The sequence below is a fragment of the Hyposmocoma kahamanoa genome, unplaced genomic scaffold (assembly GCF_003589595.1).
Source record: "Hyposmocoma kahamanoa isolate Upper Pololo Valley unplaced genomic scaffold, ASM358959v1 100021, whole genome shotgun sequence".
In the NCBI taxonomy this organism is placed as follows: domain Eukaryota; kingdom Metazoa; phylum Arthropoda; class Insecta; order Lepidoptera; family Cosmopterigidae; genus Hyposmocoma; species Hyposmocoma kahamanoa.
This window is the reverse complement of record NW_020653200.1, coordinates 18247396-18274028: the sequence shown is the minus strand read 5'-3', so window position 1 is coordinate 18274028 and position 26633 is coordinate 18247396. Positions and strand designations below refer to the sequence as shown.

The 26633-nt window shown below is 34.1% G+C and overlaps 1 protein-coding gene across 5 annotated transcripts in view; it reads left to right on the top strand.

Moving 5' to 3' along the window:
* Positions 1 to 26633, top strand: part of LOC113228972 (MAP7 domain-containing protein 1-like) — a 62014-nt gene that overhangs the window by 30335 nt on the left and 5046 nt on the right. For 4 of the 5 annotated variants that reach the window (XM_026462463.1, XM_026462449.1, XM_026462456.1 and 1 more), the window contains 8 exons: positions 833 to 961; positions 1884 to 2003; positions 2554 to 2701; positions 2920 to 3034; positions 3947 to 4085; positions 7009 to 7218; positions 12404 to 12583; positions 14497 to 14634. In XM_026462463.1, coding sequence (XP_026318248.1) covers positions 833 to 961; positions 1884 to 2003; positions 2554 to 2701; positions 2920 to 3034; positions 3947 to 4085; positions 7009 to 7218; positions 12404 to 12583; positions 14497 to 14634 — 1179 coding nt within the window. The remainder of the gene's footprint in view (positions 1 to 832; positions 962 to 1883; positions 2004 to 2553; positions 2702 to 2919; positions 3035 to 3946; positions 4086 to 7008; positions 7219 to 12403; positions 12584 to 14496; positions 14635 to 26633) is intronic. The other variant, XM_026462441.1, reaches the window with a different exon arrangement.

The window sequence follows — 26633 nt, the reverse complement described above, 5'->3', positions numbered from 1 at the left end:
TTCCCGTGTGTGACACTGACCAATGTAATGCTATCTCTTTTGGCTTAAGACGGCACGCAAGAGTTAAACAAAGACAATAAATAACATGTTCATGTTTTCAACGTCGAAATGCATCATATACAATAACGTCTGATTTATATATGTTACCATAACATGTCCTTTAGTTTCCATAGTATAAGCCCGGAAGTAAGTATTGCATTTTTTGTCTACGCTTGCACAATGGTTCTTTGTCAATAATTACGGAATTATAACTAATATGTTACAGTAGTGACTTATCTAAATATTTAATTATTCAATTAATTCATTAATTATTAAATTATTCTGATTAATTGTCGTACGCGACTTTTCTCCACGCGCCTCGTTCGTCTTGTGTAAGCCCGTAGCCCAACACGAAATACGTACACTAATATATATTTTTAATAATGTGAATAATGTATATTTTTTGCTAATTTCCTAGTACTAAAAACTAAACATTGTTAAAACCTTCAAATAGCATGTACTTCAAAACCAGCGTAACGACTGAATTTAGTTATTTACGACTAGAACCGACTACGTCACGACTTTTTTTAGTGTAATCAGATCTAAGTTAGGCGTTGTGGTTCTCGAGATTGAGAAATGGTGCCGCCGGAATAAGCTTATTCCAGTGTGGACAGCAATCGGATCGACTAAAAATAGTTTTTTGGGACTAGAACCAACTTTTTTTCGTCTAGTCAAATTTCCAAAATTCGACCATGGTCACGCTGGAATAAGCCACACAATAATTTTGGACAGTGAACGTTTTAATAAACGTCTTGTTACAAAGCTAGTTATATACAAATAGTTAATTTCACAGACGCCACGCGGTAAGTCGATTTCAGTGTCACCGGGCCGTATGCTGTCACCGTCGCCGGGCCGAGCACTCTCGCCCTCGCCCTCACCTGCCGCTTCCAAAGAGCCCAGTATCGACAAAGAAGTTCACGAGGTATTTATATAATTTTGCAAAGGTTTTCTCCAAAATAAAAACAAACCGAAAGATGGTGGAGGGATGAGTTCGATTAGTATTGTGCGATTAGTACCGAGCAACTAATTTACTTAATATCAGATCTATCTTCGAATTTCCGAATACACCCATGTACAAATTTTAATGTCTAGTAATTAATAGATTTATTATATAATAAATTTTAATTACGTACGCAAAGAACGTACGTACTTTATTGTTGTTTGTTTTGATTTCCATGTGAACTATACGTGTAAAACTTATATGACATTCACGGAAATTATTTGTCTTTTTTGGGTTATTAATCTTTTCAATTCAGATTCAGAGACTGAATCAAATATTCTCATATTATTATGAAATATATAGCTGTGTGAGTACATTCACTGGTGATAGAATAATCATTTCCTTCACTGCTTGAAAGTATTTATTGTATTTTGTTTTTATAATACTTAGTGACGTGACGAACCAGTTGTGCGCCCGGTGGCAAGCTACATGCCTATCCATAACAGTTGCAGTGTCACTTAGAGTTTTAAATCGTAAAGATCTTAGGGGCACTTGCCACTGTGCCCGTCACTCTGAGGCATAAGTTGACAAGTCCCATGTACCTGAAATTTCACTAGCCCCCTCATCCTTCCAAAGCTGAACACAGTAATGCTCACGCTACTGCTTGGCGGCAGAAATAGGCAAGGTGACATTACTTCACTGGACGAACAGGGAACTCTATTGTTAGCACTAAAATTTTTTAATTTCAATTGTTCATGTGCGAATAAAAACACTGACTTAAATTCATCCTCATTAGGGTGCTCCTTCATCGCGAGCATTCGCCTGTAACGTAACAATCTGTCCAGATTGCATTGTAAGGCTGCATATATGCTAATACACCAGATATAAACTTTTATATTTGCAGCAAAACTTCAGCGATAAGAATCAAGTGAGTGCTGAAGAGGTGACACAAAAACTAGAAGCATTGCAGATCCAAAACGGGGAGGAGCAGATGAAAGCTCACAACCAAAACGTAGGTGATAAGGTAAATATCTTCGACAATTTAATCTAAACGCTTATTTATCACGAGATATCTTCACCAAGCTGTCAACGCACTATAATATGTCAGATATAACGTATCGGGGGTATTCATTGTTTCATGTGGATTAACAAAGGTGTTACATAATATTCCAGCACATGAACCCTGTTATGGCACTACAATGTCACTTAACTTATTTTATTATTAACCTCGTACACAAGCTATGTCATTGATTATTAAAATTATGAAATATATAACAAAAATTCATCACAATGATCAACATTAAAAATTTAATAAATATTTATTTATTTTTTATTACGTTGCATTGTATTGTACAGTAAGATCGTAACACTCTTACATAATATGGTCTAACATAAACCCTGTGAGGGCACAGCAATTTAGCTTACTTCACTATGTACATTTATTACCCCATTATATGGTATATATGCGCTAATATGAACGTTGCGTGCGCTAATGTTATATAAATGGAATAGAAGGTGTTTCTGTGCTAATCCTTTAGGGAATTGTATTTGTCATGTATCTATATTTGCTACAGGTCAATGAAAGCAAACAAATCGTAGAAGATAAGCAAGACAAAGAGGATCAAAAGTCCACCGAAACGAAGACAGAACCGAAGCCAGACAAGAAAGAGAACGACAAGAAGGAATCAGCTTCGGACAAGACTGATGATTCGGATATGACAGGTCAGTGGTAACCTGCGGTGACATCGACCGAAATTCTTGTATAATGACAGCCAGAGCATTCAATTTTGCTTGACGACTTTACTTATAAAAATTATGGTGATAGTGAATACATATTGATAAAGATCCTGTCTGAGCAAGTGTTATCAGTTTATTGCGTTTATGCAGTGAACATTAAGGAAAAAAATAATTGTCCTATAATATTGTAATTGTTGATACAGCATCGATGACCGCGCGACGCATTACGACGGAAGAACAGGCAAAGGCTGCGCTTGCCGAGCGACGCCGTCGCGCCAGAGAGGAACTTGAGCGGCAGGCAGAACTTGAGAGGCAAAGGTATGCTTCTACTTTAACGTAAGATAGAAGTTCGTTTTGACGTTAGATTGTAACAGTTTACTATTGTCGTCTCTACTTTACACGACACCGAATGAAAACTATTATATACACATCACAATAAATTCGTGGTGTTTTTTTTTAAATATTTGATTACCCTATTAAAGTTAAAAGAAAATTGCTATATAAATTTATTAAATTATTTGTTTAGTAACTTATTTTTTATGATATTGACACAAAAATACCACAGGTGTTAAAAAAAATAATTAAAAATACCTGTTTTTCAGTAAGTGGCAAAAACGTGCTTGATCCCCAGACATTTTTGATGTGTATACTATTATAACTGAATGTCTCAGTAGTGTATGCGTGTGCTATGATTGCAAACTTTATTAGCATTAGATAGAAGGAAACTTTAGATCTTTTGTCAGGCGCCAATAAATGAGGCCATTTTGTAAGCAAATCTGTTTAATTAATACCATAAAACAAATTATCTAACAGATTTACTACGTTTATGTAGTTATTGCGTTAAGAATACATATATGCGTATTATCGTGTAACTAGTAATTTTTTTATAATTATCTATTATGGTTACCTCAGCCAACGGACTGACAGAAACACTAGTTAATCACTGTCATGTTATGAATAATTACTACGATAATCCATTGATGAGTAGATTCATGTCTAGGTAATATTTGGAACGTAAGGTGTTGGACGTCACAGAAGTACATTTTTGATATATAGCGTGTTCTGGTTTTCTCAAGATGTTTTCCATTACTGTAATTGGTAGTCCGAAGAAAAGATTAAAGATCACCGTTGCTCAGTTGCCGTCTAATTGTACGAAAATAAAACATAAACTTTAATACGAAATATGTGCTATAAGAAATATGTGGTAACTATTTTTTGGTTGTTACATAGACTGCAACGTGAGGCTGAGGAGGAGGCTGAACGACAGCGGCAAGAAGAGGAGAGGCAGCGGCGGGAGGAAGAGGAAGCGCGTGAGCTCGCGCAACTGCAGCGCCGCATGGAGGAGGAGAAACTGAGAAAGGCTATCGAGGTATGCACGGTTGCCGGTGAACAAATCTTTTTTTATTATCATAATTATTTCATGAAACTAGACGTTTCTGTATTGAATTCTGACAAACAGAATACACTACCAGACTTAATGAATATGACTTAACAGGAAACTGCTTTTCAGAAAGTAAAAATCATTAGACCTTTTGATGCCTGTTGCAAGCGCTCCCGACGTTATAATAAATAGATAGATATAAGCAAACAATTTTAAGAAAAATCTTCCTTATCCACCATGTTGGTTCGGTTAAAGTTAAACCTTTACCTATGTTATAAAATTACAATGTTTTAAAATTGTTTAGAGTAGTTGTAGTAGTTAGTAAAGCCTAAGATTACTTTGACAATTCGAATCATATTACTCTTTAAGTATATTACTCTGTAAGATAGCGTAAAACATATTCGTGACAAAACTTACACATTCCGCATAGCGTCAGGTAATCTCGTATGTGATGAAGAAACAGTAGTGGCATACATACGTAGTTATAAATAGCATAGTTCTACGACACATATATCCCCGAACTGCACAAAAATGAAAAACCAGATATTTATTTATCTTAAATGAAGGTCAACAGCTTAAAACTAACTTATATAATGCTTGCACGCCGCATGAACTCATTTTGCTTATAATTGGTACGGGCCGGGGGTAGAACCAAAAGTGAATTGTTTCTCAAGGATTTACAGGGAACTCGTAAGTGATATTTGTGATAATAATACAGGACAATCAATTGAACCAGATGCTATTTTTATAAAAACATTGGGTCACTAATATCATTAATTGATAAATTATAAACTCATTGATTGATTGATTGTAATGCTAGATGAAGATATTACTTTAGGTATTTCTTAAAATGAACAACCCTACCCTACTAAACAACCAAATCTGCAACTTAAAACAAATAGACTTACATTTATATCTTCACTTGCACTAAACTTAGTACGTCTTAAACCAATACTTAAATTGATAAGACACTCTTACAACAATATATTAAGAGTGCCTTTTGCATTGCAAGAATTGACTTAAGACATACCTACTTAAATTTAGTGCAAGTGGACAGTGTTTATTAATTATTCTGTACCGAATAAACAGCTATTCATCACATATTCTGTACCATTATTTTCGATGTTTTTAAACAGATTTCCAACTCCTTTATAGTCAAACCCTACTGAAGTAAATTATAATATGTTCTTTTGTCAGATTTTTTGTCGACCCATATAATAACAAAAAGCAATTATTAGCACAACTGAAAAAGATTATATTTGTATATCAGTTCCGTCTCTGTTTATGACTTAAATTTTTAATCTTATCCTGCTAGCGGATTGCAATTTGAAATAGCACCTCGCTTCGTTCTTCGTGATGTAGGTATTATTATTTTTAAATATTGTTATATTGTTGAATTTCATGCATAATAGTCTTTATGTATGAGCGATTACGTTGTAAATCACACCTTCGTAATAAATATTGACTCTATTTTCATAACATGAATCTATCACTGGAATACTTGGCAATAATAGAAGTAAATTCCCTAGGCAGCTTGCTTTAACAAAGCGTGTTTATGCAATTGCGAATGTGAACATTCCTTAATACATTGCTAAGGCAGATGTTAAATTGTATTACACATTGTGTTTCTTCGCTTCGACTTCGCTCGCGAAACCATAACTCGCCCGTTTTCCAGAACAACGTGTTATCTATATATCTAGATGTTTTAGAGGTTCTTGCAAACTGGCGATCTAAGTTCGAAAAGAGAACATCACTGCTTCATTGGAAATTTGCGTATAAATTTTAATGTTTTGTTTTTGTTGACGTATACTCAAAAATAACCATGATTTGTAATAAGAACAGCCCCTAGGTCCCGAAGTACTAACGGGGTTATTCTTAAGACTGTTAAGCTTAGTTTGACTGTAACTTGCTCGATTTATTCTTGATTGATACTATCTATTACCTAGCAAACTTGACGACGGTTTATTATTGATAATCTATATCGTAACCGTTGCTGTCTATAACAGGATGCTTTGCCCATGACCACAGTTACGTAAAAGAGCCATTATGACGGTGCAAGCTATGCGGATATAACAATGATTGTCACTAAATTTTTGTTTGAAATCAATTAAGAAAAAAATGTCAATTTAAGTTCTTAGTCAGATTATCATTTAATTTTTATTAAAAGTAAGCTGGTCCACTGCATGTTTCGGGCTTAGTGTAATTTTCATTGAATATATCCCCAATCAGTATCATAATAAAGAAATCAAACTAGTCCTGTACCTAGATGACTAGCTGAAACAAAAACATTTCATGGCCCGACTTTTATAAAAGCTAGAATAGTAAGATGCAAATACACAATTATTAAATGGGCAACAATATGTACTCTTTGTCGGCAGAGTGCGTTTCAAGATGCAAATTACATCATTATTCAATCAGCAGCAATGTGCACTATTTGAAGGCAGAGCTCGTCAATCATTGTAAAGTTTCCAACAAGTCTCACGCAATGGAAGTACGGTGACTTTAAAACAATCATTTTAAAAATAATAAGTGGACTTATGCGCGTCAAAGCGAATTTTATTATATAATACTTTCCGACATGCGAATATATTGTAGTACATATATAAGTCTATGTATATAATAAGTACTTGATGAAATTATGTATGTAAATATTTATTAACGAGTAAATATGCACAAGTTATCGCCATTTACACAATATTAGACGACATCGGTAGCTCCGGTAGGCGCTGAATAAGGAAGTCCCAAGATGATTCCCGGAAGGATCAATTATTGAGATAATTCCCGGTAGGACCAATTTCAATTCGAAAATTTCTAAATTGGTATTATATTCATATTTCAAGGAAATTCCTAGTTTAGAACTGGGAAATTGGTGTGGTTTTCAGGCACATTATGATTGGTATATTATTTACAGGCACAACAGCAGTTAGAGCGGGAAGAAGCGGATCGCAAAGCACGCGAAGAATCTGAACGCCAGGCCCGCCTCAAGGAAGAGGAAGACAAAAGAAAGGCTGCCGAAGAGGCAGAGAAGCTGCGTAAGGAAGAAGCTGAGAAGGAAGAGAAAGAACGCCTCGCACGTAAACAACGCGTTGAGGCGATCATGGCTCGCACTCGGCTGAAGAAGGTCAGTAACTCTTTGTTAGTTACATATTATTAACCATAGAGAAATCCGAAGTTAATTTAATTATTAGATCAAAAACATGCGCATTTACTAAACTGCAACTGAAATTTGGTATGTCAAGGCCTCTATGAGTGTTTAATAATAATTGAAATTATTGAAGACATGCTGATTTTCAGTGACTAGAACATAAACTTCGCTCTCAAAAAACTCTTATTGAAAAATATAGAAAAACCATATCGAAAAATGGGGATACTGTAATGTTGGTCACAAATTATATCAAGCATTCCTAGAAACCCATGTGCCAATTTTCAAAGCGATCAGAGCAAATTTTTTTTCTGTTGCCGACGAACGTTTGTACAACGGCCATATTTTAAAATAGCGAGAGATTAATTTCGACCACAAATTTTCATGAGGCACTCCTTGAGACCCCCGCACAACGAACTCTTGTATGGTGGCCATATTTTAAAATGGCGAAAAACCAATTTTCAGCACTAAGACCAATACCCAAGTTTAATACAGTTCTGGACCAGGTAAAAAAAGTTGACGACCATCAATCACTGATACAGGGTTTCATTTGTATTTTCATATAGTTTCCAATTATACAAGGCTTATATTTAACCAGAGAAAGTTGATTGAAGCAAGATTGATCCACATAAAAGTAATGCACAATTAAATATTATTCTGAAAAAAGTATAGTTGGTCCACATAAAAGTAAAGCTAGCCTTATGCATTACAACAATTTTACTCTGATTTAATTTACTCTAATTACCGTTAATAATTTAATCATAAGATTTAATTAATAAATAATTTATACTCTTAAAATAAAATAATTTGTAAAACATTATATATGTAGCGTAAATTGTAATGTAATGTAAATTGAATGTTTTTTAATAGTAATAATAATAAAATTTATTTATTGAGACAACTGAGATCCAATCTAATGTTAGTAGGTACAGACTTGAAAACTTTATTAGTACTTATATTTTACCAGGGACTTTGTGTTATTTATTAAGTGCCGCATAATTGGGCACTTATTCCTGTCAGCAACTTTCTTCCGGAGGCTATTGAGGGTGTCACGTGTTCTCTTCAGTAGCGACGCCGATTTTATACGTACAACAGCCGTGAAACTATCTACGCGCGCGTCAGTGAACATGGCTGAGGCACTGCAGAAACATGACAGTCCCAACAGCGTCCTGAACGCTTTATTGTATTGCACGCACAGAGCATTCTGAGAGCACTGAGTAGCTCTTCCACAGAGCGCTAGCGTATATTGGTGTGCAGCAAGCTTTAAATTATGTTATTTCGAAAAAAAATGAAAATAAGGTAATTAATTAATAACTTTTGCAACAATAGTGAAAAATAGGGTGGTTTGCGTTAATATTAAATATAACTGGTTGATGACTTTACCGTCTCAATCAGCCGTGGCCATGGGACCTAAAGTAAGTAAAGTGCTCGAAATTTTGGTTTCATGCGTTCTATTTATCTAAGTGATAAGGAACTTGTAGCATTATGTACATATATAACGTTATTGCAGCATTAAGTAGAAAAATTATATACACTAAACGTAATTATTATAATTTTTCTACTTAATTTTCTATAAAATATACTTTTCACACAGTAGGATTTACCATGTTTGGGTTCCTGAGCCGATCTGACCTCTGTGTTCGAACGTTTACTTATATTTTGTATATTTTGGAAAAAAAAAATTGGAAATAAGATTATTTACACTAAGGAATTTAAGAAATATGCCCGTATGTACGCACTTTGTTATTATAAATTTATAACTTTGTTTTCGTATTTATGATTGATAATATAGACAATAGACATGTATGGAAAATATTTATTATATACACCAAACCCATTCTGATGCATATTTTAGAAATGTTTTTGCAATACATGTGTATCACAGTGCTCATACCACAATGTGACAAAATCTATATCTAATTCTGTTTAGGTCCTTACCTATGAAATTGTAAATACTGGGAAGTTTAAAGTCCGATATCTTACTTAGAGTTTTAAATTATATAGCTATGTATGATATTTATTTTAAATTATCAGTTAATAATTTGTTTTACTGCTGTTGATTTTTTATTTAACTGTTTCTGTGATCATGAAAAAATCGAGGTCGAGTGTTTTTTTTTTTCGAATACAAGTACTGTCGTGGCACCAACGCATCACAGACACTCGTTGTATCAACGATGTGTGGACCAGGTAGCGCAAACTGCGCATTTTATTTGGTGGCTTCCGTTCTGGAAATTTTGATCTCAAATGAGCCCTGTGGCTGACCGGATATGAAAGTCGATAACGATGAATTGAAAGCCACGGAGAAGCAGATTCATCTCATGTGCCACGTTGTAATTAGCAGTATCGTTCAACGTAAGTGATAAAATGATATTGGTTCATTTGCGTCATATTGGAATGACAAAAGACGTAAGAAAGTGGGCGCCGTGTGAACTCACTGAACAACATCGCGTCGAACCTTGCCTTAACTCGTGGAATAGGCACAAATGAGGGGATTCTCGATCGGATAGTCACTTGTGATGAAAGGTAGATCTTGTGTGACAATCGAAAACGTCCGTCCTTGTGGGTGGCAGCGAAACCATGTCCCAAACGCAAATTGAGTTAAAAGAAGCTACTTGTGAGTGTATGGTGGTGGCTGTACTGGCATTGTTCATTACAGCTTCTTGAGATCTGGCACAAGAATTACTGACAGAGGTGTACAGTGAAGAATTGCAAATGATTATGGAACTGCCTGTCAACCAACCGAGACATGTCAACTGCTCTGCTCGACTCCACCTCCACGACAGCGCTCGCCCACACCCCGCACGTTGGACCTTCTCAAAACTACAGGAGTTACGACTGAAAACTCTCTCGTCACCCACCATCCTCTCCAGACTTTGTACCACAGATTTTTTTTGGAATTTGGATTACTTTTTTACACGGAAAAATCCAAAGTCGATCAATTCAAATCCGACGAGGCAGTGAAAAATTCCTTTAAAAAGTTCATCGATTCAAGTTCCCAAGATTTCTATAGCAGAGGCATCAATGAACTTTAAATAAAATGGCAAAAGTGCATCGACAATAATGGCCAATACACGGAAGAAAGAAAAGACTGGAAATGCCATCAAGCGACATTAGTATCAAAACCGATGTCGCCACAATCACACATTTGACAACGTAATCTTACATTAGTACTAAGATAATATCATTTTGATTGGTTGTGAATTTACAAACGAAATTAGACAATAATAAAAAAGCTTTGGTGAAAAAATTGAACCTTATTTGAATCCAATAAGGTTATTAGATTATTATTACTAGTCACATAAACACATTCTAAAAATCTTTATTCTCCCTAGAATATGACATATTCGTTCAACAATTACTTCTTTCTGAACTGACTGAACATGACAACACCTACAGCGTCGACGAGCTTGTCAAAAAAAGAAGATACTTATTTTCGAAGGGAAGACGAGAATCACTGACAATGCTTGAGAAATGTTTTCATATTTAGATGTGGTCTATAAAGTTTCATGTCATATATTACCTGATTAACCAAATTATTTATTTCTTGCGTGGGAATTGCCCCTGCTTTTAGAGTTTTTCTGTTGTTATTCATAGGTATATAATGTGAAGTCATAAAATGCAAATGGTGCAAAAAAAAAAACATTTAGTAGGTCCCAGCTTTTTCTGCCTGTTGCTTCAACCTATTTCCCCTTTAAAAGGATCCGGCGGGAAACTAAGAAAATCTATACAAAAACTGCAAATGTGAATCTTGCCAGGCATCACAGGGCTAAAACTAAGAACTGAAGCGGAGATAGTGACGCATAATAAGCAAGTAGGGACATATGAATCATGTAGACGAGGGAAAAACAATGTCCATTCTCAAAAAGTGTTCATTTGATACTCTACGAGTTTAAGTACATGGTAAAATTATCGATACTGTACCTCTCCTATCTATATTTATACTTTTCTAATAATATATCGATTTGACTTGAATTGAAAATTAAAAAAATAAAACTATTGTGAGCGTTGGGAGCAAAACATTTAAGTAATCAAAATTGTTAGTTTTAAACACCTGTAAATAGTTTATGTTTACACATTGATAGGTACCGTTTTAATAAATTAAATGTTAAACTAAACCGAAATTGGGTTTTTAAATACAGAGTTTCTATTTATCGATAATTTGATTATAACACGCGGACACCAAGTGGAGTATGTTGCTAGTGCAAGCAAATCATTGAGCGTCATTCGAATTGTTCTGACGGCGGCCATGGCTAGCAACCAATGTATATTGTTATTACCGAATTGCCACAATATATTCTTGTTTCGAAACATTAATATTGTATTGTTCAAAATATTAGGAAATACAAGAGTTTCGGTACTTACCCAAGAAATGAAATCGCTACCGGAGTATTTTTTAAACTTTGCCTTCTTACGCGACATGATACAATGGCATATTTCTATTTTTTTTTCCACGAAACAATCGTCTTGTACATTTGAACGGCATGTGACGCGCTGTGGACACTCATGGCGTCTGCTCATAAGCTAGGTAACGCGGGCCCCGCCCACTAACCAGTCTATTACTAGTATTTATATGGTGTGTGTGTCAATACCTGGATTATTTAAACATGTTTCATTAAAAAAAAATTCAGTTTTCTCTTTAAAAAACGGCAATTTCATAAGTAAGGACCTAATATTATAATCTCTAAATATAAATTAATTTGTGTCATATCGCATATTTTAATTGTACAATTGTAATTTACACCACATTTTATCTTCGTCCTGAAATATGACGAGGTATTCACTCTTAAGACTACAATATACTCATTAAAGTAGTTTCTTGCGACAAACGCCGCTGACAAGAACAAGTGTACAAAATGTGTCGAGGTAACTAAGACTTACGTAGTAATAGTTCTTTGTAGTGTAGGCAAGTTTAAATTTAGATTACCATTGACTTACAAAAAAAAAAGGACGACGGGTCTAATACAAAAACCACGAAAAAAATGTCCCAAGTCAACCTATTCGAAATTTAAATTGTAATGTCATCGCAGTATCGCGTTGTCAGTAGAACAAGTGAAGACTGTCGCGCTCTGTATACGTTTTTAGCGCCTTACAAGTGCGGGCACTTTTTAGCGCGGACCCGACGTCCATATAATTGTAAGTCAATGTAGATTACCTTATTGAACAGGCGGAAGAAGACAAAAAGGCGCAAGAGAACAAAGCTCAGGTGAGCCAAGGCACTCCAGCCGCGGCATCTCCGTCCGTAGGTGCGCCGATGCAGTCGTCTGACGCCGCCGCGCAGCCGGAACAGCCTGACAACGGCAACGCCGTAGTCACCGGAGATTTACTAGGATTTACCACCAGTCAGGTGAGAAGTGAGAATAAAATGTAAGCGCCAGTGTAAGAACAATGACGAACATACAAATTTTTGTAAACCTAATTTGTTATGTTGCGTCTGTGTATGAAAAGTATGTAAAAATATATAGTCTCAATTCCTATTCCTGTATAATTGAATACAATATACCTATTCGATATTATCAAATAAAGTACAGAAACCTTAATCAGAATTAATAGAAGCCGACTGGTGCCTTGGGTTTGTGTTGGTTGGACGAAAGTTAGAGGAAAACATTTTTTCTAAGGTATGGTCAAAAGGCATGAAGACGACATTACTCTTATTGCACATATCGTGAACGTGAACTAACTTGATATTAAACTTAAAATTCGCAATTATGATATTTGAAGACGCTAAAAAATTTTTTCAACAATTATTTCGCCATTTTTGTTTTATACATCTGCCTATTCCTGGTCTTTGTTACGTAATTTACTGTCCCTATTAGGACATAAGTTCACCTCTCAGACTCCGTTCAATATACGAATGAACTAATGTTACACCCAGGAGAACCCATACACTGGTAGATATTTATTTACTTACGACTACTACGTGAAGCGTCATCAGCACACGCGCAAATGTGTGCGTGAAGTGGTAGGATTATCCATCATTTCCTTGAATTGCTCATTCTCTTGTTTCACGTGCACATTGACTTAGTAAGAGCATACTAATGTATTACTTATATATATACATAATATGATAATTGCGTGTATACTCATGATTTTATTAATTAAATACTAAAACAACAGTTAAATTACCCTAGTTAAGTTAAATAAAGTAAAATAATTAGCTTAAACAGAGTGCACTTGCTCGCTACTTTTTTATTGTCTGCTAATGTTCTCAAACTATTAAGTCCTAAATTGTCATATGAACGAGCTGCGATGTCAGTATTAAATTAGACGTTGCTTAATTAAATTAAACTTTTGAAATACATGTTATGAGCTGTCTTTTCTGAACAAATTATACAAAATTATTTTTAATGAACATATTACCGAAGGTATACATCGCAAAGATCCTGAAAACCGCAATAAAATCGAACCAAGGTAACCAAGGTAGTGCACTATTATAATTATACCAGCAGTTTTCCGTGCCCAACAGTGCGACCTATTTCGATAATCCTATATTTTCATTATCGAAAACGCGTTGGAGATTGTGGTTCATTAAATTTTAACTTACTACTTCACGTGTGATTGAACTGTCTTATACTTGAAACAACCCAGAACAGCAATATTTCTCCACAGCGAATGACAATTTTGTAACAGTATACATATACACACCATTGAATTGAACGAGTCGTCTTTATTGATCATCCTTTACCCATGTTACCGTGTGTAATTTCTGCCATAAAATTTTCATTGCCATATAAATTATTCTATGTTGTTGTAACTTATTCATTTATTTTGCGTGCTCTCAATTATTGGTAATAGTGCATAGACGCCCAATTAAATCTAGTACTAATTAAATTCTTGCGTGCTCTCAATTATGTGTAATAGTGCATAGACGCCCAATTAAATCTAGTACTAATTAAATTCCGGGTTTTTAATTCAAAACCCACTGGTTTTAAATTCCTAAAAGATCAAAGTTATGAAATCATATCTAACAGAATACTAAATGGCGACGCAGCAAGTGTTCCTTAACTGCATGCAGGAAATCACCGCATTCATACAATCAAATTGCAAAGCAGATTGTATCAATTGAGTATGAAACCGATGCAACGAGCACTCAATAAAGATTTATGCACCGAGGCTATAAAAGGCTCGTTAGGTCCATTTATCGCGCAATATGTTAAAGGGAACAACAACGCGAGGTGACTCTAGTCGCTCCTACGTCGGCCCCAGAGACATTGTGCTTCTGCTATTGATATTCTTAGCATTTGTCTATTGTATTTACAGACGCAAGAAACCAAAATTCAAGAGGTGGCACTTCAAACGAATACCACCACCCCAGCGACAGTAGAGACGAATACGAACACTACCCCCAACAACGGTAACGTCACTGCCGATCTTCTGGGACTGTCCGAACAAAATAATGTAAGTTTTGTTTATCCTTTTTATTTTTACATTCTGGGAATTATAAATACTTGAGGTGAAAAGCGCGAAAATGCCTGGTCGAACCAAATTGCGCAGCTCATATAAGTCGTGTATTGTATCAATGTGTCCAGCGCACGTTCACTGTAATTTGTGACAAGCCCTGTTAAGTGACATTTAGTCAATTTTGGATTTATTTATATTTATATTATATTTATATGGCACTGCTGCGGTAGTAGTTAGTAAATAGAAATTGTCAATATCCGCCAACTTTTTTTAATTGTATTGACAGTGTCATGAGATTTTATTTGAAAATAATTTTATTCAATTATGTAAATTTTTTTTGTACATTCCATAACTAGCTACTGCTTAACAGCTACTTTATTTGTTCTGTATATTATAGTTCTATAGCGTGTGCAAAAAATGTTCATCTGCAGAAATGTTGCAAAGCGAATTATTGATTTCATTTTAAATAAACTTTTTATTGCGAATCTAAATTGTAAATATTTACATATTTACCTATCAAATTAATTTAAACAGCAATAATAATTTTTGTTTTCTTCGTTTTCCTCAGTACCAAATCCAAACAGTACATCTCTATCCAAGAAAAATAATGGTATATGACATCAAGTAATAATTCCATTTTGTATCTTAAATGTGAAAGATTCTTCAAGATATTTCCAAGAAAGCTAGTATATTCTATATAGGAAAAGTGGGTACAACATTGTAGCAAATCACAAATTTGACTTGAGAAAAAGAGTACTATACTGCCCTCGTAACGAAAAGAGTCACAACTATGCGTACTTTACACAGCAGTTGTGCCTTTTTTCGTTCCGAGGGCAGTGTAAGACTATTATGATTGCAGTCGACAAATATTCTATCGACTATCGACTGAATGTTGGTTACGCTTTTGCAACAAATAGCCTAATTTGTTTTATTTGAATCATCATCGGCCTATTATTCGACGAATAATAATCTGAATTGTCAATTTTTGTTTGTTCATACAAGATACACTGCATTTAGAACAATATCTACTAAAAATTTAAAAAGGAGGCATATTTGAAACTTTTTCATTTTAATTCAATATACAGGGTGTAAATTTGAGACGGCGCATCAAGGCCAGCTACTTAATCGTTGTAGTTACAGGAAAACGGTCCTAGAAGACTATCTATGAATTTTGAATATATTTTGATTGGCATTCACAGATTATGAAAAAATGGTACAGTCAGCAAGATAAAAGGCAATTTTTACAAAACTTTTTTTATGCCATTCGATCTGGTCCCTAGTAAGGATCAATAGTCTCTACGGGACCAACTGTGGTAAGAGTACTTGAAATGGCAGAAATGGCAGAAAATCTTTTACCACACATTTTAAATGAATTTTTTTTTATTAGAAACGAAACTGGCGACTACTCTACAAATAAGACTTAAGTAAAACCAAATTATAATCATCACTCACTCAATCACTATTTTTTAATTTGGAACAGCTTTGTTTTGTTTTGTTAATAGAGAATTGTCACTTTTAAGACGATTTTTAATCAAAATGTTCTCAAGTGTGGAAACAAATTAATTGGAACACATGGTCCTATCAAATGGCCACCGCGCAGTCCTGATCTGACGCCCCTTGAGGGTTTTTCTTTGGGGCTATGTAAAAAATTAAATTTGTTAAAAAATACTACAGTGCTCAATAATTGAAAAACGCACTTGCAGCAATTTCCAATAGAATCCATCTGAGTAGAATTTCAGTCGCTACTTGCTCTTTGCGGAAGAAAGCGAATCTATGCATGCGCCAAGGCGGCAATCAATTCGGGCACTTACTATCATAGACTTTTTATGTTATTTTGCTTTTCGTTACTGTTTTTATTTTGAAATACATAATACGTTGTCAATTTGTTAGTTTCCTTATTGTTAGTTTCCCATTGACTTACAATTATATGGACGTCGGGTCCGCGCTAAAAAGTGTCCGAACTTATAGGGCGTTAAAATCGTATGCAGAGCGTCATTCACGCTTTAGTCTTCGTTTGTTCGGCTGACAGCGAAGCAAGCAAAATTAGACAGTACTGCGATGACATTACAATTTAAATTCGACGTTTTAGCTTTTTCATATTCCTTTACATGTCACTACGTTTAAATAGGTTGACTTGGGACATTTTTTTCGTGGTTTTTGTATTAGACCCGTCGTCCATTTATTTGTAAGTCAATGTAGTTTCCAGAATAACTGATTACTAAATAGGTCCCTACAAAATGTATGGTAAAAAGTTTTTGCGATTTCTGACATTTAGAGTACTCTTACCTCAGTTGGTCCCATAGAGACTATTGATCCTTACCAGAGACCAAATCGAATGGCATAAAAAAAAGTTTTGTAAAAATTGCCTTTTATCTTGCTGACTGTACCATTTTTTCAAAACCTGTGAATGCCAATCTAAATATCTTTCAAAATTCATGGGTAGTCTTCTAGAACCGTTTTCCTGTAACTGCAACGATTAAGGTAGCTGGCCTTGCTGCCCCGTCTCAAATTTACACCCTGTAGAGGTTAGATAATCAAATCCGCCGTTCTTAATACAACACTGGAGGCGGCGCCGGTACTCCCCTTTGTCAAGGTACAAGCAAAAAACTACTTTTGGATCTTTTTGTTTTTTTTTCATTTTTATTATCGATATCACTGCGCCAAGTGCTACACGAAATATATCGTCTTGCACCTCACAAACTTGCAAAAAAAATGCTGCATCCAGTCTAGACAAGCATGGAATTACGTTCCTTAAAGATATAAGTATTTTTTGTATTAATTGCTACTTTACTATTTTAACATATTTTTTCCACGATGATCACATTGATTCAATTTTGTCGATTACATTTAAAATATTTCGAGTTATTCGAACGCCTTTCAAATATTCAGTTATCGATTTAAAAGTTAATAATTATAATTATTCTTCGCTAAAACATAGACATTACTAACCACACCTTAAGAGTTTTTAATTAACAAACGTCAAATCGTGACGTAAACGTACTCCTCGTGAGTACAAGTACAAGAAATAAAAACGGGAATCCCCAATGGACTATCTGCTATGCTATGCGAATTGTCAATAATGTCGATATCGATAAAATCATTAAGTGTGAAATGAATAAATCTTATTTTGTTTAGCAAGAATCATATCTAACATATGACGTGCAACACTATAATTAATTTTTTTATTTATATAACACCTGTATATTATTTAGATGAAACATTCACACTCGTTACGAAATGATACTATACACAAATTACCTGTTAAATATTTTATTATATATTAAATCATCGATAACGTCCCGTCTCTAGCAAATCCATTGGAATCTATTTTTTTAATAGGCGTATTCTGTATACGGACATGGTATGAATGCGTGTTTTATCTGTGTATTCCTAAAAGTAAGCTAGTGTCGCCGAATTTTGTTTATGTGAGACACCTATTTGATTGTAGTAGTACCCTCCCGCCCCTCAAAAATGGCTGAAAGTTTTGTTTGAGAAATAATAACGTAATTAGTAATCATTGGAACATCGTAACATTCACAATTCAGACATTTTCGGCAAAATTTTACCTTTTTTACAATCTATCGATAAAACTGGTGACATGACTATTTAGAAGTATGTGACAACTGGCAACCCCGCAAATGCCATTTTACTATGGTCTTAAAAAAGACAGACTATAGTATTCTAGATTGTAGGAAATAAAGCGTAAGTTTGTTTGAAAAATTATACACGGTTTAGAGAAAAAAAAATAGTTTCATTTCAGACATATACTGTTGACAACGCAATTATAAACCCAAGAAATATCTAAGGCTGAGATTTATAAATCGAACTTTGACCAAACAAAAAGATGAGCTATTAGAATATAGAATTTTTTTTGTATTTACAAACGAACTTTGGCCTAAGTTTAAGCAAGAAATCACGAAATAAACTCAAAGTTTAATTTAATTTCTTGCTTAAACTTAGTCAAAGTTGGTTTTTTAAATATACGAAGATTCGTTTTATGAATCTCGGTCTTAATGCTAATATATTTTAAGTTAACACGTTCACAGTCCCCATACAAAATGTTTGGATTTCCTCGTACGTCCCGCATATTATTCTCTATACAAGTCGAAGTACTTACGTCAAAATGTTATCTGAGCACTTCAACATACCTATTGAGCGCAATAGGAAGTAAACCATATCTTCTATTATCATGAAAAAATCAAAACTTTCAAGAGCCGCACTTAGGACTCTGGCCACGTAATATAGAGGAAAATGTATTGATATACATACTCCTTGTTATTCTTTGATTTTGAAGTGAGTCTTAGGTACGTCAGGTAACAGTCAAAGTAGGTAATTCTTTTGTTTATTTTTCCAAATTTGTTCACTTCACGAACTAAAAATGGTTGAACGGTTAAGAAGGATATTAGAAGATTCTGATTTTGAAGACGATTTGTTGGATTCTGACGAGGAAAATGAGGATGCAGCTTGTTTTTTGGAAATGAATGACATAGCAGAAAGTATTGAAGCCATTCACCATGAAATTCAAAACAGTTATTCTACAAATCGACGTAGCCGCAGTCTTCAACGAGAACAGGTACGAAGACGTGCACGCAATCGATCTGTAAGTCCATTTGCATGGCAGTCAAATGTTTCTAATTTAACAAGGAAACTTTTTACGGGTCATGTAGAGCCTACACGACACTCAAGATCATTTGATGGTGACATAAAAATTTTTAAGATTTTCCGGCACATTATAAATGACGAGGTACTGAGATTGATAGTACATTATACGAATATGTATGGTTCTCGTATGAAAGAATCAACTGATCTCCCATCTGCTCGAATTAATCGTTGGAAGGAAGTTGATGACTCCGAGATGCTCAAATTTATTGGAGTGATAATACTGACTGGATTGATAAAGTTTCCAACAATGGAGTCATATTGGAAAATGGACGAAATATATTATCACCCATTACTCCATAAGATAGGCATGTCTTACAATAGATTTATTTTGTTATTAAAACATTGGCATTTTTGCGACAATGACGCCCCAAGAGACGAAGGTGATAGATTGTACAAAATAAGTCCGTTACTAAATCTCATTATACAAAATTGTCGATCAATTTACACACCAGGCGAGGTAATAGTTGTAGACGAGTCTATGGTCCATTTTAGAGGTCGACTTTTATTTAGACAGTACTTACCATCTAAAGCACATAAATATGGCATAAAAATATACAAAATATGCACAGTCGATGGTTATACTTGGGGATACAAGATTTACTGTGGTCAAAGTAATAACTTGCATGGATTAGACAAACCAGGAAGCGTTGTCGTGGAGTTAGCAGAAGACCTGCTGGATGAAGGACGATGTATAGTTACAGATAACTATTACACAAGTATTCCTTTAGCTGAATATCTGTTATCAAGGAATACTGATTTATGTGGCACATTAAAATTAAATAGGAAAGGCGTACCTCGAGATATTGTAAATGCGAATTTAGAGGCAGGTCAAATAGCAGCGATGCAAAAACAGAATGAAATGACAGTATTGAAATGGAAAGATAAAAGAGCCGTTACTATGTTATCAACCTGTCATGGTCATGAGATGTCGCTGTCTGGAGGAAGAGTACCAAAAATAAAACCAAAAATGATAATAGATTATAATTTACGAAAAAAGGGTATAGACGTTGCCGATCAACTGTCGTCATACCATGGACCCGTTCGCAAAAGTATAAGATGGTATAAAAAAGTTGCCGTGGACCTTATCACCATTGCGGTGGTGAATTCAACCATAATTTATAATGAGATGCATCCAAGACATAACGAAAAGTTGACGATATTGAAAGCACAAGAGGAAATATTTAGGGCTCTTATACATGGAGATCCAGAACTCCGTACACCGTCTACTAGCGGAACAAATCCAACTCGGGAACAACCATACCTGTCTGGTCAAAGTTCTGAACATAAATTAGAACATATCACTAAAGTACGCAATCGGGATGTACGGCGACGTTGTGTCTCCTGTTATAAGAAATTAAATGAACAAGGAAAATCCGTACCTTATGCCAGAATAATGGCGAAAAAAGTCACGTCGGAATGCAAAAAATGTGGCAAAGCATTATGCTTGCCATGTTTTAACTATTTACATAAGTAAGAATATCACTTACCATCTCTTACCTCGTTCTAAAAAGAATTTGATTTTGCCATCTTTTTGGTGCCAACTGCAATGACATGATATGATCTATTTATCTTTGATATTACGGAAAAATCTAAATAGGAAATAAGAGAAAATAAGCAACGTATCAACATGGCATTTAATTCTAAGAAACTGTACGTTATTGCTATGGATAAAGTAATAACGATTCTAAAAGAAAAATTGGAGAAGTATTTGCAAGATGACGAGGTAATAATAATTGTTTTGTTTTCTGTCAATATGACCATTTTTGTAAAGGTTTGATTGATGTTTGTTTGTTTGATTGGTTCCATAATTGTGTTATAGATTGAAATTACGAAGAGAAAATTGGAAGAACTTAATTTACCTCGAGCGATATTCTGCGAGTTGTTTTTCGAACTTTTACCGGACTGGGAAGTACTACCAGAAGAACAAGAAATTATTTTAACAGCCAAATGTACAAATTGCATGAAACCATGCGAATATCAGAACACCATAAGTCTCCAAGATATTTATTGTAAATATTGTACAGGGCAATGCTTTGTCAAATGTGGACACAGTATAAGATGTACTTGTTTAACATACGCCCAAGTCAAGTATGGTCTTGGTCCTTAACTTGAAGATTAAAAACACATTAAAAAATATGAAAAAGTGAACATATTTTTGATTTCTTATTTGAATTCCATCAATCACTTCAGTGTTCCAAACAGGTAGACAGTGGCATTCACCAAATATAATATTGTAATACATTTGCTAAGTTAGACTAAATGCGTACCTGGTAGTTTCTTAGTGACCCATATATGGGTCACGGACGTGTGGAACTAGTACGCCGTGATCCGTATATGGGTCACTGGACTGTGAAGGTGTTAAATAGCGTACAAATTATAAAATTAACATTTTTTTGCAACATGGCGAAATTAAATAAAATTAAAATTTTTTTATCGTTTGTAAAGCGCGAATGGGACATTGTGAAAGTTAATGTAAATACGTTGTTAAAACTAGTGAGCTTGCTGTGTTTTAATTAAGTGTAAATATATACTTCTTAACAGTATATGAATTGTTTCTTATCTCAAATATTTGTGTTAAGTTTTTACTAACACTATGAATCCCAGAATCTGAAATAAATGAATTATGTTATTATACAACAGAAGTTGTAAAATATATAATTACAAGACGTTTTAGGTTTCTTTTTGCGGTATTGTTCTCACATCTTTTTCACATTTATTGTCTATAAAACGAGATGTTTGTAAACGGTTTTTTCTTGTAACAGTCCGAACGAAACATTTTATCACACAAAAAATCAATATTCCTTAAATTCGATTCTCACAAACTGTCGACCATTGGCCACCGTAATTGATGAAAAACGTATCCGAACCGAATGAATGTTGTTTAACGCTTATGGTTAGAGGACTGAGGATTTGAGGATGCTAAAGATGTATTACGATGAACTATTGCGCAAAGAGAACTTTGCCACAATTCATCGTTATTTTTTCATTGCTCCACTTTTATTCAAAATCAAATCTTTTAATATTTTTTATTTTATTTTGTTCATATTGCGTAATATGTTTCAGTGATATTACCTAGTATTATGTGAAATATAGTAATAAAAACACTAATTTTAGTCACTTTTAAAACTAAAACCCCTAAAGATGCCGATTTAACACACATCAAAGAATATCTACTAAAGAATTATATCTAGAGCTGACTTATAAACAATAGCATAGCGTGGTACTTTACTGGGTATATATAGAACGATTTCACTAAAAATAGACAGATATGCCTAATTTTAGCAAGAAATTAAATTATACTATGAATTTACTTGTAATTTTTTTAATGTAAATTTTAGTAATAAATATATCGTAATTTTTTGTTCAAAATTCGTTTTATACGAAAAACTTGTTTACCTCGCCATTTTGGCTTAGTCGAAGTCAAAGTACGTTTTTAAGTCAAAGTTTTGTAAATCTCATAGAAAACGACCGTGAGACATATTAATTAAAATAACTGATAACTCACGTACTTAAGTCGAATTTTTGTTCGACATGTTTCGAACCAATTCGTGGTCCTTAATCATGAGATTCTGCGGCGGTGACTCGACGGAAACTGCGCGGAAATGCCCTGGTAGCCCGATCACTCAGTACGGCATTGAACGCAGGCGGCGCCGTCTAGAAGCTACCCTCGTTTGCTTCAGTTTTATTAAAGTCATACGCAGAATTGCACACTACTTTACTACACAATTTTACTACACTTAGTAAAATTCGACTTAAATACGTTTAAAATTAGTTATCTGTTATTTTACTCAATGAAGTTGTTTGGTGTTAATATATTGGAACGAATAGTTCTTATTGTATGTAATGTTCAACAAACTTATTTCTAAGCACAGGCGAATTATATAGAACAGTTGTTAAAAGTATACATTTGGTAACGTCATTGCGTGACTGAGATATTTGGAAAAAAGCACAACTTGTGGTTACTTTATCAACATTGGTGTGAATTATATTCGAGGTTCTATAATTATGAATACTAAGATTGAACACAGAAAAATTCCTTCGGACTCGAACCTGCAGAGAGCGGTCGACTTAGTATGGCACTGACGCAGGTTTTAATCCTGTCATATCGAAGGAATTTTTCTTTGTGTTTGATCTTTGTATTAATAATTATAACAAATCAGTGGAGTAATTTCACAAAAATAAATTAATATCATGGTAGTAAAACATCATAATATTCATTACAAGCTATATTACGTATATGCTATTGGTTTTTTTATGGTTATCCTTTTGGTACGAAAAACTCTAACGGTCTTATTCATAAAAAAAGCTTATCATAGGTTTAAAACACTCATTAGTTAAAATGCTCTATAAGGTTTTAAAACGTTTGATAACAATGTTTATTCATAAACGTTCTATAAACTTCCTACAACTATTATGCTGTTAAAATTCGTTTATAAATCAAAAAGTTGCCATTTTAATGAAGTCAACCAAAAAATTTATCAACAAACTACAATGTCAGTGAGATCATGGTGAGATCGCACTGATTTAGCGTGACCATAGACATTATGATGGATTAAAAATTCATATTTAGTCTACGACACGGTGATACCTTTGACAGATACGTCTGGATACGTCAATGTTATTGTAACAAATAAAGCGCGCATTGATCAAATCGTCTTTACATTGGCAGAGTTAAACAAACAACGGCCAAAAAATCAAGAACTTAACTGAATTAAAACAAATCTTCCAAGTGCATCTTTAAAATGAAAAGGCAAAGAAGTGAAAATTGGTTGGAGGAGGATAAGGTTTGTACTGATTCACGTACAAGTTGATTCAAGGAAGTTTTGTTTTGTATAAATTCTCAATATCTTTTACTTACTTTTGCTTTTGCTTCTATTTTCTTTAGTTTATTTTAAAAGAATTGGTCAAGGAGCGGGTTTCAACGTTGGAAAATAAAAACACTGATGCAAATACCAACGCGAAAAAGGTGGCGGCCTGGCATGATCTACATACGAAGTATCTAATACATAAATATGTTCAATAACCATCTATTGAAGAGGAATTTGGTGTATTTGTTTAAAAACAGAATTTATGTTCCAGTTTTAACAGTATGGCCAAAACTTCAAGAACCTTGCAACAAATAAAAGTTCAATGGGGCATTATCAAAATGACAGAAAAAAAAAGAAAATTCCTAGAGCGGAAAGACAGATTCCAAACAGGTGGTGGACCACCACCTGCTTCTGAACCTCCAAGTGGAGATGATATTGCTGTGTGGCTTCCTCATGCATTCACAGTGGACTCGAATCAGTTTGATTCAGATAACCAGGTGCATTTTAAAATTACACATATCTACTGGTTCAGTAAGTATTCCGTACTGATTAAAGAATAATGTGTATTTTTGGTTTCAGAATTTTTTAGAGAAAAATTCAGATTATAAGGAAAAACAGCATGACCAACAAAATGAAAAAAAAGAACCCTGTCCATGTGATGTAATTATAAAACAAAACAACATGCCAGAAATAGTATGTGTATTATATTATTATTACAGTAGTTAAAAATTAATTAATTAGTAGTTAATTAATTAAAATTTTTTTGCCAGTTCAATTCTATATTATTTATTAGTAAATAACACCTAAAGGATTTTAAACTTAAATTTCATAATAATCCATTCATTAGTTTGCTGTTAGTGTCTAGCAAGATTGCAATTTCGAAAATCAATTAGGCAGTCTTATTTATTTTAATTTTATTACTTTAGATATTGGAAGAAAGTACATCTAAGCAACAAAGCGAGTTTTGCACAGAACCCAAGATTCCGATTTCTAAATTGAAAAAAAAAAAGGTATGTATTGTGAAATGAAATAAAATTTTAAATCATTTTATCTTGATACCTATTATAGCTTAAAATTATTTGATAATTGTTGTAAAAATCTTTTGACCTTGATTTCTGATGACTATGTAAATAAAAATCAATTGCCAAGATGTATGTACGTGCATAACTTCAGATCAGCTGCATCTATTTGGCTAAGTCTGTTTTGGTTGTTTGTAAATTGTTAGTAGAAGGTTTGTATGTCTATATTTCTGGAAAGTTCACGGGAAAAGTTGGGAACTGGGCAAAGTTGTGCTGATCAGCTTGGATTGGACACATTTATAACTAATATGAAACACAGAAAAAACCTTATTGTATTAATTTTGTATTTCAGATCAGTAATACAAAAAAGGAAAGTGCTGCACTTCAAATAGCAGAAACTGAAACAGCATGCAGAAAAGAGCTACATGAGGCACAGATGGTTAATGAACATCAAAAATTAAAAAATTTGCTTTTGATGGAAGATGTTATTAAACACAAATTAAATTATTATAAAAATAAATTAAACTGATATTTGTATAAATTTTTTATTGAACTACTCACTAAAATGTCTACTGATAAAAGTTTGTAAAACAGCATTAGCATTTGCACTTCCCCTTGTAACTTCTTGGGTTACTTCGTTTGCACGGCTATTACTGCTACCCTCTAATTGCATGTCTCCATGGTCAACTGCTATGTTGTGAAGGACTGCTAGAGCAACTATAGTAGTTTTGACATTATTTAAACTGCATGTCATGCCGAATAATAGGCACTGAAACCGTTGTTTCCATACTCCAAAACAGCGTTCCACAGTATTTCGTGTGGCAATATGAGATTGGTTATATTTTTCTTCACTTCGATTTTGAGGCCTTAGAATAGGAGTAAAGAGATATGGTTCTAATTTATATCCGGAGTCACCTAAAAGACGCCCTCTAAATGAGCCTCTCTCAAAACGCTCTTTGAGTAATGACTCATTAAAGATGCGGGCATCATGTGTGCTACCTCTCCATCTAGCAACAATATCCCGGATACGGAGATGTGCATCGCAAGTTACCTGTAATAAACATAAACAATATTAAATAAATATCAAAATGGAAAATATTATGTCCTTTGAATTTGTTTTTCATAATAAGACTCAAAATAGTAGCAGAATAAGCACCTGAACATTGAGAGAGTAAAATCCCTTTCTATTTATGTAATATTGGGCTGCATCACCTCCACATTTGCGAATTTTTACATGTGTGCAGTCAATGCAACCAATAACAGTTGGGAAATTTCGTATACCACGAAATTCTCTCATTACACGCTCTTCTTCAGCAAACGTACTGGGCATTTTAATAAAAGAAGCCGAGTGTTTTGCAATTGCCTTTGCAACTCTTGCACAAATCCTACTGGTGGTCGCTTGAGACAATCCGTGGTGGTCTCCAGCATCTTCTTGAACCTGTAATTAAAATTGATGACTTAGAAAAGGTTTTGAGACATAGATATAATAGAAAAGTATAAAGCAACA